Source organism: Martes martes (genome assembly GCF_963455335.1).
Source record: "Martes martes genome assembly, chromosome: 6".
NCBI classification, from domain to species: Eukaryota; Metazoa; Chordata; class Mammalia; order Carnivora; family Mustelidae; genus Martes; species Martes martes.
The window spans coordinates 102,092,664-102,107,098 of record NC_137893.1 but is presented as its reverse complement, the minus strand read 5'-3'; the positions used below and the strand labels follow the sequence as shown (position 1 = coordinate 102,107,098).

Sequence of the window (14,435 nt, the reverse complement as noted above, 5' to 3'; positions counted from 1 at the left end):
TGAAATGAAATATCTTTAAAAGTTCTCAGGACTAGGGGCGCCTGGGTGGCTCAGTGGGTTAAGTCTCTGCCTTCAGCTTAGGTCATGATCTCAGGGTCCTGGGATTGAGCCCCGCAGCAGGCTCTCTGCTCAGCACGGATCCTGCTTCCTCCTCTCTCTCTGCCTGCCTTTCTGCCTACTTGTGATCTCTCTCTCTCTGTGTATCAAATAAATAAATAAAATCTTTTTAAAAAAAAGTTCTCAGAACTAAAAACAAAAACTGTTACTTTTTTTTTTTTTTTTTTTTTAAGATTTGATTTACTTGACAGAGAGTGAACACAAACAAGAAGAGTGACAAGGAGAGGGAGAGGGAGAAGCAGACTTCCTGCTGAAGTTCGGGTGGCTCAGTTGTTAAGCGTCTGCCTTCAGCTCAGGTCATGATCCCGGGGTCCTGGGATGGAGCCCCGCATCGGGCTCCCTGCTCAGTGGGAAGCCTGCTTCTCCCTCTCCCACTCCCCCTGCTTCTGTTCCCTCTCTTGCTGTGTCCCTCTCTGTCAAAAAAATAAATAAAATCTTTTTAAAAAATAAATAAATAATTAATTTTAAAAAGATAGTCTTAGAATCCTATAATAGTTGAAAACTGTTCTGAGAGACAGGTAACTGTCCTTCCAAATAAAACAGGCATGCCTTACTTCATTGCACTTCGCTTTACTGTGCTTCATAGAGATGGTGTTTTTTACAAATTGCGGGTTTATGACAACTCTGCCTTCAGCAATTCTATCAGCACCATTTTTCCAACAGCATTTGCTCACTTTGTGTCTCTGTGCCACATTTTGGTAATTCTTGCAATATTTCAAACTTTTTCATTATTATATTTGTTATGGTGATCTCTCTGAGTGATCTTTCATGTTACTACTGTAATTGTCCTGGGGTTCCACAGACCGATTCCGCAGACGATGGACAACTAAGTGGGCCAAAGTCATGTGTGTGCTCACTGTTCCACCAATCAGCCCTTCCTCCATCTCCCTCCCTTTTCTTGGGTCTCCCTATTCCCTGAGACATAGAAATATTGAGATTAAGGCAACTAATAGCCCTACAGTGGCCTCTAAATGTTGAAGGGAAAGGAAGAGCCACACATCTCTCACTTTAAATCAAAAGCTAGAAATGATTAAATACAGTGAGGAAAGCATGTTGAAAGCCAAGATGAGCTGAAACATAGGCCTCTTGGGCCAGCTGGCCAAGTTGTGAATGCAAAGAAAAAGGTCTTGAAGGAAGTTGAAAGTGCTACTCCAGGGGCACCTGGCTGGCTCAGTCAGTAGAGCACAGGACTCTTGATCTCAGGGTTGTGAGTTCGAGCCCTAAGTTGGGTGCTTTAATAAACAAACAAACAAACAAATAAATGTGCTACTCCAGTGAACACACAGATGATATGAGAGCAATACAGCCTCATTGCTGTACGGAGAGAAGACAAAACCAGCCACACATTCCCTTAAACCAAAGCTTCATCCAGAGAAAGGTCCTAACTCTCCTCAGTTTTCTGAAGGCCGAGAGAGGTGAGGAAGCTGCAGAAGAAAAGTCTGAAGCTGGGAGACAAGGGTTCATGAAGTTGAAGGAAAAATGAGGCCCCTATAACTTAAAAGTATAAGGTGAAGGAGCAGGTGCCAACAGAGAAGCTACAGTAGGTTACCCAGAAGCTCTGGCTGAGAGAATTCCTGGAGGTGCTGCACTAAGCCATAGCATTTCAATGTGGATGAAATAGCCTTCTGTTGGAAGGAGATGGCATTAAGGATGTTCATTGCTAGAGAGAAGTCAGTGTCTGGCTTCAAAGCTTCGAAGAACAGGTTGACTCCCTTGTTAGGGCCTAATGCCACTGGTAACTTTAAGTTGAAGCCAATGCTTAATACCATTCTGAAAATTCTAGGGCCTTTAAGAATTATGCTAAATTTACTACTCACATCTGTTTACCTGATGGTTTACTGAATTTTTTTTTAAGATTTTATTTCATTTATTTGAGAGAGAGAGAGAGCATGAGAGGAGAGAGGTCAGTGGGAGAAGCAGACTCCCTGCCGAGCAGGGAGCCATATGTGAGACTCGATCCTGGAACTCCAGGATCATGACCTGAGCCGAAAGCAGATGCTTACCTAACTGAGCCATCCAGGCACCCGGTTTACTGAATATTTTAAGCCCACTGTTGAGACCTACTGCTGAGAAGAAACATCACTCCAAAATCTGACTGCTCATTGACAATGGACTGGTCACCTAAGAGCTCTGATGGAGATGTATAATGAAAGAAGGTTGTTTTCATGTCTGCTAATACAGCATCCATTCTGTGTCCCATGGATCAAGAAGTAATTTTGACTTTCAAGCCTTACTATTTAAGAAATACATTGTGTAAGATTATTGCTGCCACAGAGAGTGATTCCTCTGATGTGTCTGGGCAAAGAAAATTGAAAGCTTTATAGGAAGATTCAACATTCTAGATGGCATTAAGAACATTTGTGATTTGGGGCGCCTGGGTGGTTCAGCTGATTAAGCAACTACCTTTGGCTCAGATCATGATCCCAGGTTCCTGGTATTGAGCCCCACATAGGGCTCCTTGTCCAGCAGGAAGCCTGCTTCTCCCTCTCCCTCTACCTGCTACTCTGCCTGCTTGTGTTCTCTCTCTCTCTGTCAAATAAATACATAAGAATTCTTAAAAAAAAAAAAAAAAAGGTTTGTGATTCACTGGAAGAGGTCAAATATCAACATCAACAAGACTTTGGAAGAAGTAGATTCTAACTCTCATGGATGAGTTTGTGGGGTTCAGGACTTCTATGGAGGAAGTAATTGCAAAAGGGTAAAACAGCAAGAGAACTAGAATTAGAAATGGAGACTGAAGATGTGACTGACTGCTTTGATCTTGTGATAAAACTTGAACAGATGAAGAGTTGCTTACTATGAAAGAACAAAGAAAGTGGTTTCTTGGCATGGAATCTGCTCCTGGTGAAGATGCTATGCAGACTGTTGAAATGACAACAAAGGATTTAGAATATTAAATAAACTGAGTTGATTAAGTAGCAGAGCATTTGAGGGAATTTTTTTGAGTTTTAAATTTTAATTCCAGTATAGCTAGCATACAGGGTTACATTAATTTCAGGTATACAATATAGTGATTCAGTAGGGTTTAAGAACTGACTTCAATTTTGAATGAAATTCTACCATGGGTAAAATGCCCTCAAACAGCATCATGTGCTACAGAGAAATCATTCCTGAAAGGCAGAGTGAATTGATGAGACAAACTTCACTGTTGTCTTATATTATATATATATATATTTTTTTTTTAAAGATTTTATTTATTTATTTGACAGAGATCACAAGTAGGCAGGGAGAGGGGAAAGCGGGCTCCCTGCTGAGCAGAGAGCCCAATGCGGGGCTCGATCCCAGAACCCTGAGATCATGACCTGAGTCGAAGGCAGAGGCTTTAACCCACTGAGCCACCCAGGTGTCCTGTTGTCTTATATTAAAAAATCACCACAGCCACCCTCACCTTTAGCAGCCACCACCCTGATAAGTCAGCAGCCATCAACATCAAGGCAAGACCCTACACCAGCAAAAAGATTAAGGCTTGGTGAAAGATCAGAGGATGGTTAGCATTTTTAAGCAAGAAAGTATTTTTAAATGAAGGTATAAACATTATTTTTTTAGACATAGCTAACATACCTAACAGACTACAGTACAATGTAAACATAACTTTTACATGCACTGTGAAAACAAAAAATTCATTTGACTCGCTTTATTGTGGTGGTCTGGAACTGAACCTGCAAAATGCCCAAGTTGAGCTTGTAGTGGACAGAAATCTCATTAGCGTCAAGTATCAGTTTGTTTTTAAGAAGTAAGCTAGGTGCCACCAATAAATATAAAACAGATACAAGACAGGAAGGGTAGGGAGGGGCATATGAAAAAAAGGGGGAAAATGAGGAAGGGAAAATAGATGAAAGGTAAGAAAAAGAAGGATAAAGATACATTGTGTTAACTAACTAGAATTTAAATACAAACTTGAAACATTAAAGAGAAAGGAAAAAAAAAAAAAAAAACCAATACACACAGGACTGAGTATTTGAAAACCACCACCATCTCATTAGTCATTGCCACCAGACTGGATCCTAACCTTGGGCTGTACTGAGTTCACAAATCAAAACTGAGGGGATAAAACGGCCAAGTACATACTGGATTTGTCGCTCCAAAAAATCAACTCCAATGGTTTTCTTGTAGTCTTTTGTAAAAATGCCTTTGCAATATCGCTGAATCATACTTGATTTTCCAACTGCTCCATTCCCTACAACCACCATCTTGATGGCCACTTCCATATCTTCCTCCAACATTTTTGCAGTTGAAAAGGCTTCTGAGCCAACTTTAATTCCAGGTGATCAGATCTTCTCAAATCTGTGGTTTAAAATGAAATTATTTTTCATAACATAAAAATTATATAAAATAATTTTAAAGGTTGATTTATGTATCTGAGAGACAGAGAGTGTGTAAGCAGGGGGAGGGGCAAAGGGAGAGGGACAGAATCTCAAGCAGACTTTGCTGAGTGCCGAGCCTGACATGGGGCTAGATCGCAGGACCCCAAAATCATGACCTAAGCTGAAACCAAGAGTCAGATGCTTAACCAACTGAGCCACCCAGACACCCCCAAAATTGTACAAAATAAGCTATAACTGCTTTATGAAGAAATAACTATAGTGCATTGCAAGAATTTTTCCATGATGGAGGTCCCCCAACCACCCTGTTTAGATCATGTAAGTTCATTGAAAGGAGGAACAATAACATCATTCATTTCTGAATCCTGAATAATAGCACACAATACATGACATCCAGGTATTAATAAATGCCTAGATTACATAGTTCTATCTTTCAGTGAGACTAAGACTAAGACTGCAGTGTTAGAGTTGAGGTTTGATGTAAAGTTGCCACTTACTAGTTCTGGGCTAAGTAAAGTTACTGGCTAACCTCTTTTAGCTTCAATTTACTGAGGATACTTACCTCAGAAGATTCTTGATCAATGGTACATATAAAGCACTTAGCACAGTGAAAATCAAGTATTCAAAAAATGGTAGTTAAAAAAAAAAGGTAGTTTAGTTTTATACAACATAGTAAATCCTCCATAGTTACCACCACATGGGCAATAAATACAAAATCTAAGGAAACTGCTTGTTTGACCTCAGAGGTCATAATTAATATCCCTAGAAAAGAACCCCGAAGAAAAATTGTGTGTAATAATATACAACTGTGTGACAACACTGGACTCTTACAGTGCTTTACTGCTCAGGTTACAACGACTCCTTTACAAATAATCTTATATCACACATTCTTTCTTTAGTTTCAGACTAGTTACAGTTACTCATATAATGAAAGTAATACAATGTGTACTGTTTGCACTTAAGATTGAAAAGAACAGAAAGTCTATTTCTTCATGTTTTAGGAAAATTACTAGTTAAGTTCCTGACTACTATTATATGTTATAATATTATATTCCAACTCCCTTAACTGAAAATCCATCGACACAACCATTACACAAAACAAGTCTGAAACAGGAAGAACATTCCTCCCCACTCCCCATGGAATTTCAGTAATTGTCCCTAGTGCTTCACAAACTTGCATAATCATAAGAATCACCTAGGAAGATTTGTTAAAGTATAGGTTCTAGGTCTCCACCTCAAACATAATTAAATGATGTAAAAAAAATAGAGTAACAATGAAAAGAAGAATGTGGTAGGAGCAAAAATACAGGTAAATACAATAGATTTCTCTTGAGCATTCTAAATTATGCGTGACTCAAACACAACTGTGTGATTTTCAATATGTGTAGAGAAAATATTTAACATAATTAATTATAAATGGGAGAGGACAAAGTAATGTAAAGGGAGGTAAGAGTTCTATGCTTCCCTTGAACTGGTAAAATGTTGACACCAACAGACTGTGGTAAGTTATATATATGTAGTATATATAGTATAATACCCAGAGCAACTACTAAAGAAGTTACACAAAGAGGGGCACCCGGGTGGCTCAGTTGGTTAAATGTCTGCTTTCGGCTCAGGTCATGCTCTCAGGGTCCTGGGATCAAGCTCCCTGCATCTGGCTCTGAGCTCAGCGAAGAGCCTTCTTCTCCCTCTTCCTCTGCCCCTCCCCCCAACTCATGTGCTTGACCTCTTTCTCTCAAATAAATAAACAAAATCTTTAAAAAATAAAAGAAGTTACACAAAGAGAGATACTAAAAAATACAATAAAACAAAATGAGAGTCTAATAATACAGTAAAACTATCAGAATCTTATATATATATATATATATATATATATATAACAGCAGAATATACTTTTTCCTTTTAAAGATTTTATGTATTTATTGAGAAACAGAAAGTGTGTGAGCAAAGGGAGGGGCAGAGGGAGAGGGAGAAAGAATCTCAAGCAGACTCTGCATGGAGCCTGTCTCGGGGCTTGAACTCAGAATCTTCAGATCATGACCTAAGCCAAAATCAAGAGCCAGGCACTCAACTGACTGAGCCACCTAGGCATCCCAGAATATACTTCTTTTCAAGTACCCATTAAATATATACCAAGATAAAACAGATTCTAGGCCATAAAACAAAACTCAACAAACTTAGAATAATGGGACCACATGCAATCAAACTAGAAATCAGTAACAGAAAGATAACGGAAAAATCTGCAAACACCTGCAAACTAAAAACACAGACTTCTAAAGAACCTGTGGGCCAAAGAAAGAAACTCAAAAGACTTTTTTTTTTTTTTCAAATAATCAAACTGAATTAAGATGAAAATATAAAATGTGAAAATTTGTGGGAAATAGCTAATGTAGGGCTGAGAGGGAAAATTTATAGCACTTAATGTTCACTGTAGAAAAGAAGTTAAGTTTCAAATCAGTAATTTAAACTCTCACCTCAAGAAACTAGAAAAAGAAGAGCAAAATAAACCCAAAGCAAAGGATGGAAATAACAAAAGTAAGCAGAAATCAATGAAACTGAAAACAGAAAAATAGGGAAAATTAAACAAAACAAAAACTTTCTTTAAAGATAAAAAAAAAAAAAACTGACCAACACAGCAAAAAATAAGAGAGAGAGAGGTAAGATACAAATCACCAGTATTAGGAATAAACTTAGGAATGTCACTGTGGACTTTGCATGCTCAATAGGATAATGTAACAACTCTACACACATAAATTTGACAACTTAAGGAAGCCTGGGTGGCTCAGTCCATTAAGCATCTCACTCTTGATTTTGGCTCAGGTCATGATCTCAGGGTCATGAGATGAAGCCCTGCATAGGGGTTTAAGATTCTCTTTCTCCCTTCCCTATGCCCCTCCCCCTCTTAAAGAAATTGACAACTTAGCTGAAATGGACCAATTCCTTAAGAAGCATTAACTACCACAACTCACTCAATATGAAATCAATGATTTGAATAGTCCTGTAACTATAAAGGAAATTGAACCTGTAACTTAAAAACTCAAAGAGAACCCTCCAGGCTCAGGTGACTTCACTGGAGAATTTTACCAAACTTTTCAAGAATGGATACCAATGATAGACATTCTCTTCCAGAATATAGAATAGAAAGGAATACTTTCCAACTTATTTTATAAAGCCAGTATTATTTTGATACCAACATCACACAAAAACAGTACCAAAAAACAAAAACAACTGGACAAAGACACACAAAAGTCCTCAACAAAATATTAGTAAATTAAATCTAGGAATATATAAAAGGAATAGCTAAGACCAAAAAAATAAAAAATAAAAAATAAAAAAATAACTAAGACCAAGTAGGCTTTATTCTGGGAATGCAAGGCTGTTTCAATACTCAAAAAAATCAATCGATGTAATCTACCAAATTAACAAAGTAAAAAAGAAAAACCTCACCACCCTATCCACAGAAACAGAGGAAATATATAACAAAATTCCACGTCCGTTTGTCAGAAAAATAGTAAGCAAACTAGAAACAGAAAAAGACTTCTTCAGCCTCATGAATGTCATTAAAAAACTCCACAGCTAACATTATTCTCAACTCTGAAAGCCTGACTGCCTTTTTTTCCCCCTCAGGTAAACTCTATGCACAACAGGGGGCTCAAACTCAGGACCCTGAGAGCAACAGTTGCATGCTCTACTGACTGAGCCAGCCAGGCACCCCTGAAAGCCTGACTGCTTTAACCCTTAGACTGAGAACAAGGTAAGTATGCTCACTACTCCTATTCATCATACACAAAAGTCCTAGACAGAAACTAGGTGACAAACAATAAGTAAAACTCTTAGAAGTTAAGAGAAAGACTAAATAAAACTGTCCCTATTCACAAATCACACGAATGTCTTTACAGAAAACTCCAAGGAAAAAAAAATCCTAAAACTAATAAATGAGTTTAGCAAGGACACAGGATACAAGAGCAACACACAACACTGAATTGTATTTCTATACCCTAACAATGTACAATTTTTCAATTTACATTGTTATTTCTTAAATTTGTTTTATTTATTTAAGTAGTCTCTACACCCAACATGGGACTGGAAATCAAAACCCCAAGATCAAGAGTCGCATGCTGTTCCAACTGAGCCAGCCAGGCATCCCTGAAAACAAAATTTTTAAGTGACATTTATAAAAGTTCCCAAAAAATTAAATACTTTGGTGTAAATTTAACAAAACATGTACAGGAAGGGCCTATATATTGAAAACTATAAAACACTAATGAAACAAAGTCCTACATAAATGAAAAGATGTGCATGTTCCCAGATAAGAACACTCAACAAAGTAAAAACAGCACTTCTGGGGCGCCTGGGTGGCTCAATGGGTTAAAGCCTCTGCCTTCAGCTCAGGTCATGATCCCAGGGTCCTGGGATCAAGCCCCACATCGGGCTCTCTGCTCCGCAGGGAGCCTGCTTCTCTTCCTCTCTCTCTGCCTGCCTCTCTGCCTACTTGTGATCTCTGTCAAATAAATAAAATCTAAAAACAAAAACAAAAAAAACAGCACTTCTGCCCAAATTGATCCACGGTTTAATCCAATTCCAAAGCACCAGCAGGATTTTCTGCAGTTGAGACAAGTTGATTCTAAACGTTATTTAGAAAGGCAAATAAACTAAAATAGCTAACACAGTCTTTAAAAAGAACAAAATCTGGGTGCCTGGGTGGCTCAGTGGGTTAAAGCCTCTGCCTTCGGCTCAGGTCATGATCCCAGAGTCCTGGGATCGAGTCCCACATCGGGCTCTTTGCTCCGCGGGGAGCCTGCTTCTTCCTCTCTCTCTGCCTGCCTTCCTCTCTGCCTACTTGTGATCTCTGTCTGTCAAATAAATAAATAAAATCTTAAAAAAATAAAAAATAAAAAGAACAAAATCGGAGGAAATCATACTGGCCACTTTTAATTCACCATAAAACTATACAAGTCAAGAAAGTGTGATACTGGTAAAGAGAAAGATATATAAATCCATGGAACAGAACAGAGGGCCCAAAAATAGATGCACACAAATTCAGCCAAATGATTTTTGACAAAAGGCACAAAAACAATTCAATGGGGGCACCTGGGTGGCTCAGTGGGTTAAAGCCTCTGCCTTCCGCTCAGGTCATGGTCTCGGGGTCCTGGGATCGAGTCCCACATCAGGCTCTCTGCTCAGCAGGGAGCCTGCTTCCCTCTCTCTCTGCCAGCCTCTCTGCCTACTTGTGATCTCTCTGCCAAATAAATAAATAAAATTAAAAAAAAAATTCAATGAAGGAAAGACTGTTTTCAACAAATGGTTGTGGAAAATAGGACATTCATATGTAAAAAAGTAAACATTTACCTAAACCTCATACCTTATACAAATAATTTAAAATGGATCATAGATCTAAAAGTAAAACTATAAAAATAAATAAATAATAAAAGTAAAACTGTAGGGACACCTGGATGGCTCAGTCGATAGAATCTGCCACCTGATCTAGTGAGTTCAAGCCTCACGTTGGGTGTAGAGATTACTTAAAAATAAAATCTCAGAGGCACCTGGGTGGCTCAGTCAGTTAAATACCTGCCTTTGGCTCAGGTCATGATCCCAGAGCCCTGGAATCCAGCCTGGGGTGGGACTCTCTGCTTAGTGGGAAGTCTGCTTCTCCCTCTCCCCTTGCTTCCCCCCTGCCCACGCCCCACCCTCCACGCTGTGCTCAGGTACTCTGTCTCTCAAATAAATAAATAAAATCTTTAAAAAATAAAATAATAAAAAATAAAACAATAATTTTTAGAAGAAATATTTTACAAGGTGAAAATGTTGACCTGGGGTTAGGCAGAGTTCTTAGACATCCAAAAAAATTTCCACAAGAGGAAAAACTGATAAATTAGACTTCACAAAAATTAAAAACATTTGCTCTGTGAATGATACTGTTAAAAGAATGAAAAGACAAGCTACAGACTGTGAGAAAGTATTTGCAAAGCACGTATCTACCAAACAACTTGTATCTGGAACATATGAAGAACCCTCAAAACTCAACATAAGAAAAAAAGAAACCCATAAGAAAGCTAACAACCCATTTGAGAAATGGGCAATAAATACTCTTGGCCAGAGACTCATCAAAGATTATATATGCCAAAATAAGCACATGAAAAGATATTCAAAATCATTAGTCATTAGTTAAAGACACACTAAAACCATGGGATACCACTACATGCCTATGAGATGACTATATTTAAAATTACTGACAATACTAAGTGCATACAGGAATGTGGAACAATGGGTACTCTCGAACGGTGCCTGTAAGAATGCAAAACGCTAACAGCCACTCTGGAAACCAGCATGACAGTTCCTTATAAAGTTAAACATCCTTTTCATGACCCTGCAATCCCACTCCTAGCAATACCCTCCAGAAAGGAAAATCTGTGTTCACACAAAAACCTGTACACGAATGTTTATAGCAGCTCTATTCATAATCACCAAGACTGAAAACACTTCAAATCTCCTTCAGTGGGTGGATGTATGAACAAACTGTGAAACGTCCATCTAATGGAACACTACTTAGCAATAAAAAAAGAAGAAATGCTTGATACATGCAATAGCTTGGAGGAATCCTAAAGGCATTGTGCTGAGTGAAAGAAGTCAGCATCAAAAGGTTACATATTGTATGATTCCACTTACATGACACCTGGAAAAGTTTAGTAATTGCCAAAGGTTAGGGGTAAGGGAAGGATATAAGAGGATAGCATGGGGGCACCTGGGTGGCTCAGTGGGTTAAGCCTCTGCCTTCAGCTCAGGTCACGATCTCAGGGTCCTGGGATGGAGTCCCGCATGGGGCTCTCTGCTCGGCAGGGAGCCTGCTTCCTCCTCTCTCTCTCTCTCTCTGCCTGCCTCTCTGCCTACTTGTGATCTCTGTCTGTCAAATAAATAAAAAATCTTTAAAAAAAAAAAAAAAAGGATAGCATGAATGGGGGAGGGGGGTGATAAGAACTGTTCTATGCCCTGATTGTCGTGGTGACAGCATTAATCTAAAATTCATAGAACTGCACACCCCTTAAAAAGACAATTTTACCGTATAATTTTAAAAATAAAATTTAAAAGAAAAGAAGAGCAATCAGATTTTAACACAGCCAGTCTGGTGATTATCCGCTACTACTGCTCTATAGACCTAAAGCACTGTATCAAAACAGCTAAGTTCTTAGAAAATAAGATAATGCTGAGTATAATAATTTAAAAGCTTACAGCAATGCTTTGCATAAATACTCTTTTCTAAATACCGTTTCCCCAAATTTAATTTTTAAAAGTTTTCCAACCAATGCAGTCTAATAAATTAGAAAAGGTACTTAAGTACAGGTACGACTGTGTTTATAACACTGAAAAGCTTGTTAGGTTCGATGAAATTACCTAGACAACGTTAGGAGTTATATAAAGCCTAAAGAAACGACCCTTTCAGACTCTTTAATGCGCTCGCACACACCCTCAAGTTCTTACGTATGGGAGCTCCTCGACTCCTCTGTTCTCCGAGTTAAGTAATTCTGTGGCAGCCAGTGTCAATGAAATAGTGCAGTCTGGCTCATTCATATTCTAGCAGTCTGAGCAAGAAACTAGGGAAGGGTGGGGCCGCGGGTAAGGAGGGGGCCCCGCCACAGGAAGGAGGGGGTTCTAAAAGCCAGGGCAGAGCTTGGGACTCCGCTTCCGATCAAACCTAACCCGGCACTTGACGCCCTTTGCTGGTGTCCGGCCCCGGCCTGGGTCGCCCCTCCCCATGTGGGCGCAGGGAGAAGGCGAGAAGCTGGGTGCTCCGCCAAGCTGGAGGCCAGCGCCTCGCCCCCGCTGCGTCTCGCTCCTTCCCGCCCAAGGGGCAATTCCAGGGACGCACACCCTGGGAGCCCGGGCCGCTGGGCGCTGAGAGCTGAGGCCGGGCAGGTACTGCCGCCCACCTCCTCCAGCGGGAACTTGGGCACGACGCTCTGCGGCTGGGGAGCGGGCGCTCAGCGGCCAGGGCCGGGGGGATGGGAGCCCGGGCCTAGAGGCCCCTGCCCCCCACACCCCTCTACAGTCCCCGGGGTACCGCACATCCCGGGACCCCAGGGAGAAGCGGGTCCTTCCTCAGCCGAGCCGGGGGAGCCCTCAGCCGCTGGACAGGGCGAGTGGGAGCAGCGCCGCTGTCCGGAGTGCAAGCCGCTACTCACCGTCCCCCGCCGGCCGCGGACCCGCCGCCCGGCGCGACCGGCTCGTCCTGGTCGCGGCGCAACCGCTGCCGCCGCCGCCGCCGCCGCCTTCTCCCAGGGCGCCAGCTACCCCGGCGGGGCCGCCCGGTTGGCTCGCGCCCTCCTTCGCTCTTTTAAGAATGACTATGATTTTTTTTAAACGAACTTTATTGGCAGCCGGGGCTCGGAGCAAGCGCCTTTGCAGCAACTCCGGCAAGGGTGGTGGGGCGCGGGAGACTGGACTCCCCTCATCTGCGGACCCGCCGCTCTGCGGAGCATGCGCTGGGCTGGGTCTGCGCATGCTCCGCGCGGACCGGGTCCCCCGCCCCGCTCCACCCCTATTCTGGCTGGTGCCCGGCAGGGCGGCTCCTTCGCGTTCCCGATCCCTCCCGGGACCCGGCGGCAGTGGGGAGACCGGCGGCGGGCGGGAGCGCCCAGATCGTGGACCCTAGTAAAAAAACTGACAGACGAAGGTCCGCCTAAGTTTCGCCTACTAAGTGACCAGACTTCCAGAGTACGCAAAGGACCGGCTCCGCCTTGGACACACACCTCATTTTCTTCACCCGATGACATCCAAGGGCTAGAGTGAGCAAAAGTGCTGAGCAAAACCGAAGACGCACTCACAGTCCACACCTTGCGGCTGGACAAAGTAGATGTCTTAGACGGTTAACAATTAAGAGAACCAAACCAACAACTACAAGGTCCCCCAAAAAGCAATCTAAACTTTGCTTGAGTTGTTTTTTATTTCAAAATACAATAGAAAAGGGAATAAAGGAAGACACCAAGTGTTGGAAAAATATTCCAAGTGATGTAGGAAATGTTGGGGTTTGGAGCCTATGGCTAAGAAAGAATTATGTGCAAAAAGGTGGTAAGCTTGGGCACAGGAGTGGGCAGGAAGAGCTACACTGGGATCATGAGGAGTGACCCATTATATACTTTAAAGTTGGGAGGGGATTAGGGGTAGTAAGTCTCCAAGGAATTTTGGAAGCAAGGTTTTTAGGACCTTGAGGGGGTTAGCAGTTGTTAGGAAAATGTCACTTATTACCATCTAATAAAACCTCAGTCATCATGAGAGCCTTCAGTTGGATATCAGTGCACTACATGGTTGAAGGATGGTTGTCAACATGTATTGGGGGATAAAGATAAAGGAAGTGCCCAAAGGAATCTTTATATATTAAAGTAGACTTACAGTATCCTGGTGAGGAGGGGAGGTCAGGACAATGTTAAGCTAAGATGGCCTTTTGCCCTTAGCAAAGCATTAACATAGAGGCAGGTGAGTTCCTAGTGGAACGGCACTCTGCCTGTCTCAAGGACTTGTCAGTGGGTTCTAAGTAGTAAGGAAATTTAATTTTTTCTTTTGTCTTTGTTTCCCACACCACAAGGATGTGGAGTAACTGAATTAATCTACTCTGCTTCTGGAATGTAAGCTAGAGCAACTCCTTTAAAAATCAGTTTGGTTCTATCTACCAAAGTAGCCTACCCTGTGACCCAGCAAGCAGTTTCACCTCTACTAATCCAGCCAGGAGAAATGAGGACTTAACAGTGCACCAACAAACAAGAATGTTCACAGCTGCATTTTTTTTTTAACAGCTCCCAAATGAAAATAACCAAAAGACCATAAACAACAGAATAAATTAATAAATTCAGTGTTCATTTAATGGAATACTATGCAACAATGAGAAGACTGACCTAAAACAACCAACATGAAATGGCTTAACTGCAGAAATGTAAATTTGAGCATAGAAAGTAAGGTCCAGGGCACCTGGGTGGCTCAGTGGGTAGAGTAGCCCACTCACAA

General features: G+C 41.3%; 1 protein-coding gene across 2 annotated transcripts in view; it reads right to left on the bottom strand.

Annotated features, from left to right (window-relative positions):
- The window catches only part of RAB23 (RAB23, member RAS oncogene family), a 36,836-nt gene extending 24,027 nt beyond the window's left edge, over positions 1-12,809 (bottom strand). Inside the window, exons 1-2 of one of the 2 annotated variants that reach the window (XM_080806889.1) lie at positions 12,620-12,809; positions 4,186-4,401 (exon numbers count right to left, since the gene is read on the bottom strand). In XM_080806889.1, coding sequence (XP_080663015.1) covers positions 4,186-4,340 — 155 coding nt within the window. In that variant the 5' untranslated portion in view covers positions 4,341-4,401; positions 12,620-12,809. Of the gene's footprint in view, positions 1-4,185; positions 4,402-12,619 lie in introns of those variants that run through there. The other variant, XR_013967033.1, reaches the window with a different exon arrangement.
- Between the last annotated feature and the right edge of the window lie 1,626 nt (positions 12,810-14,435).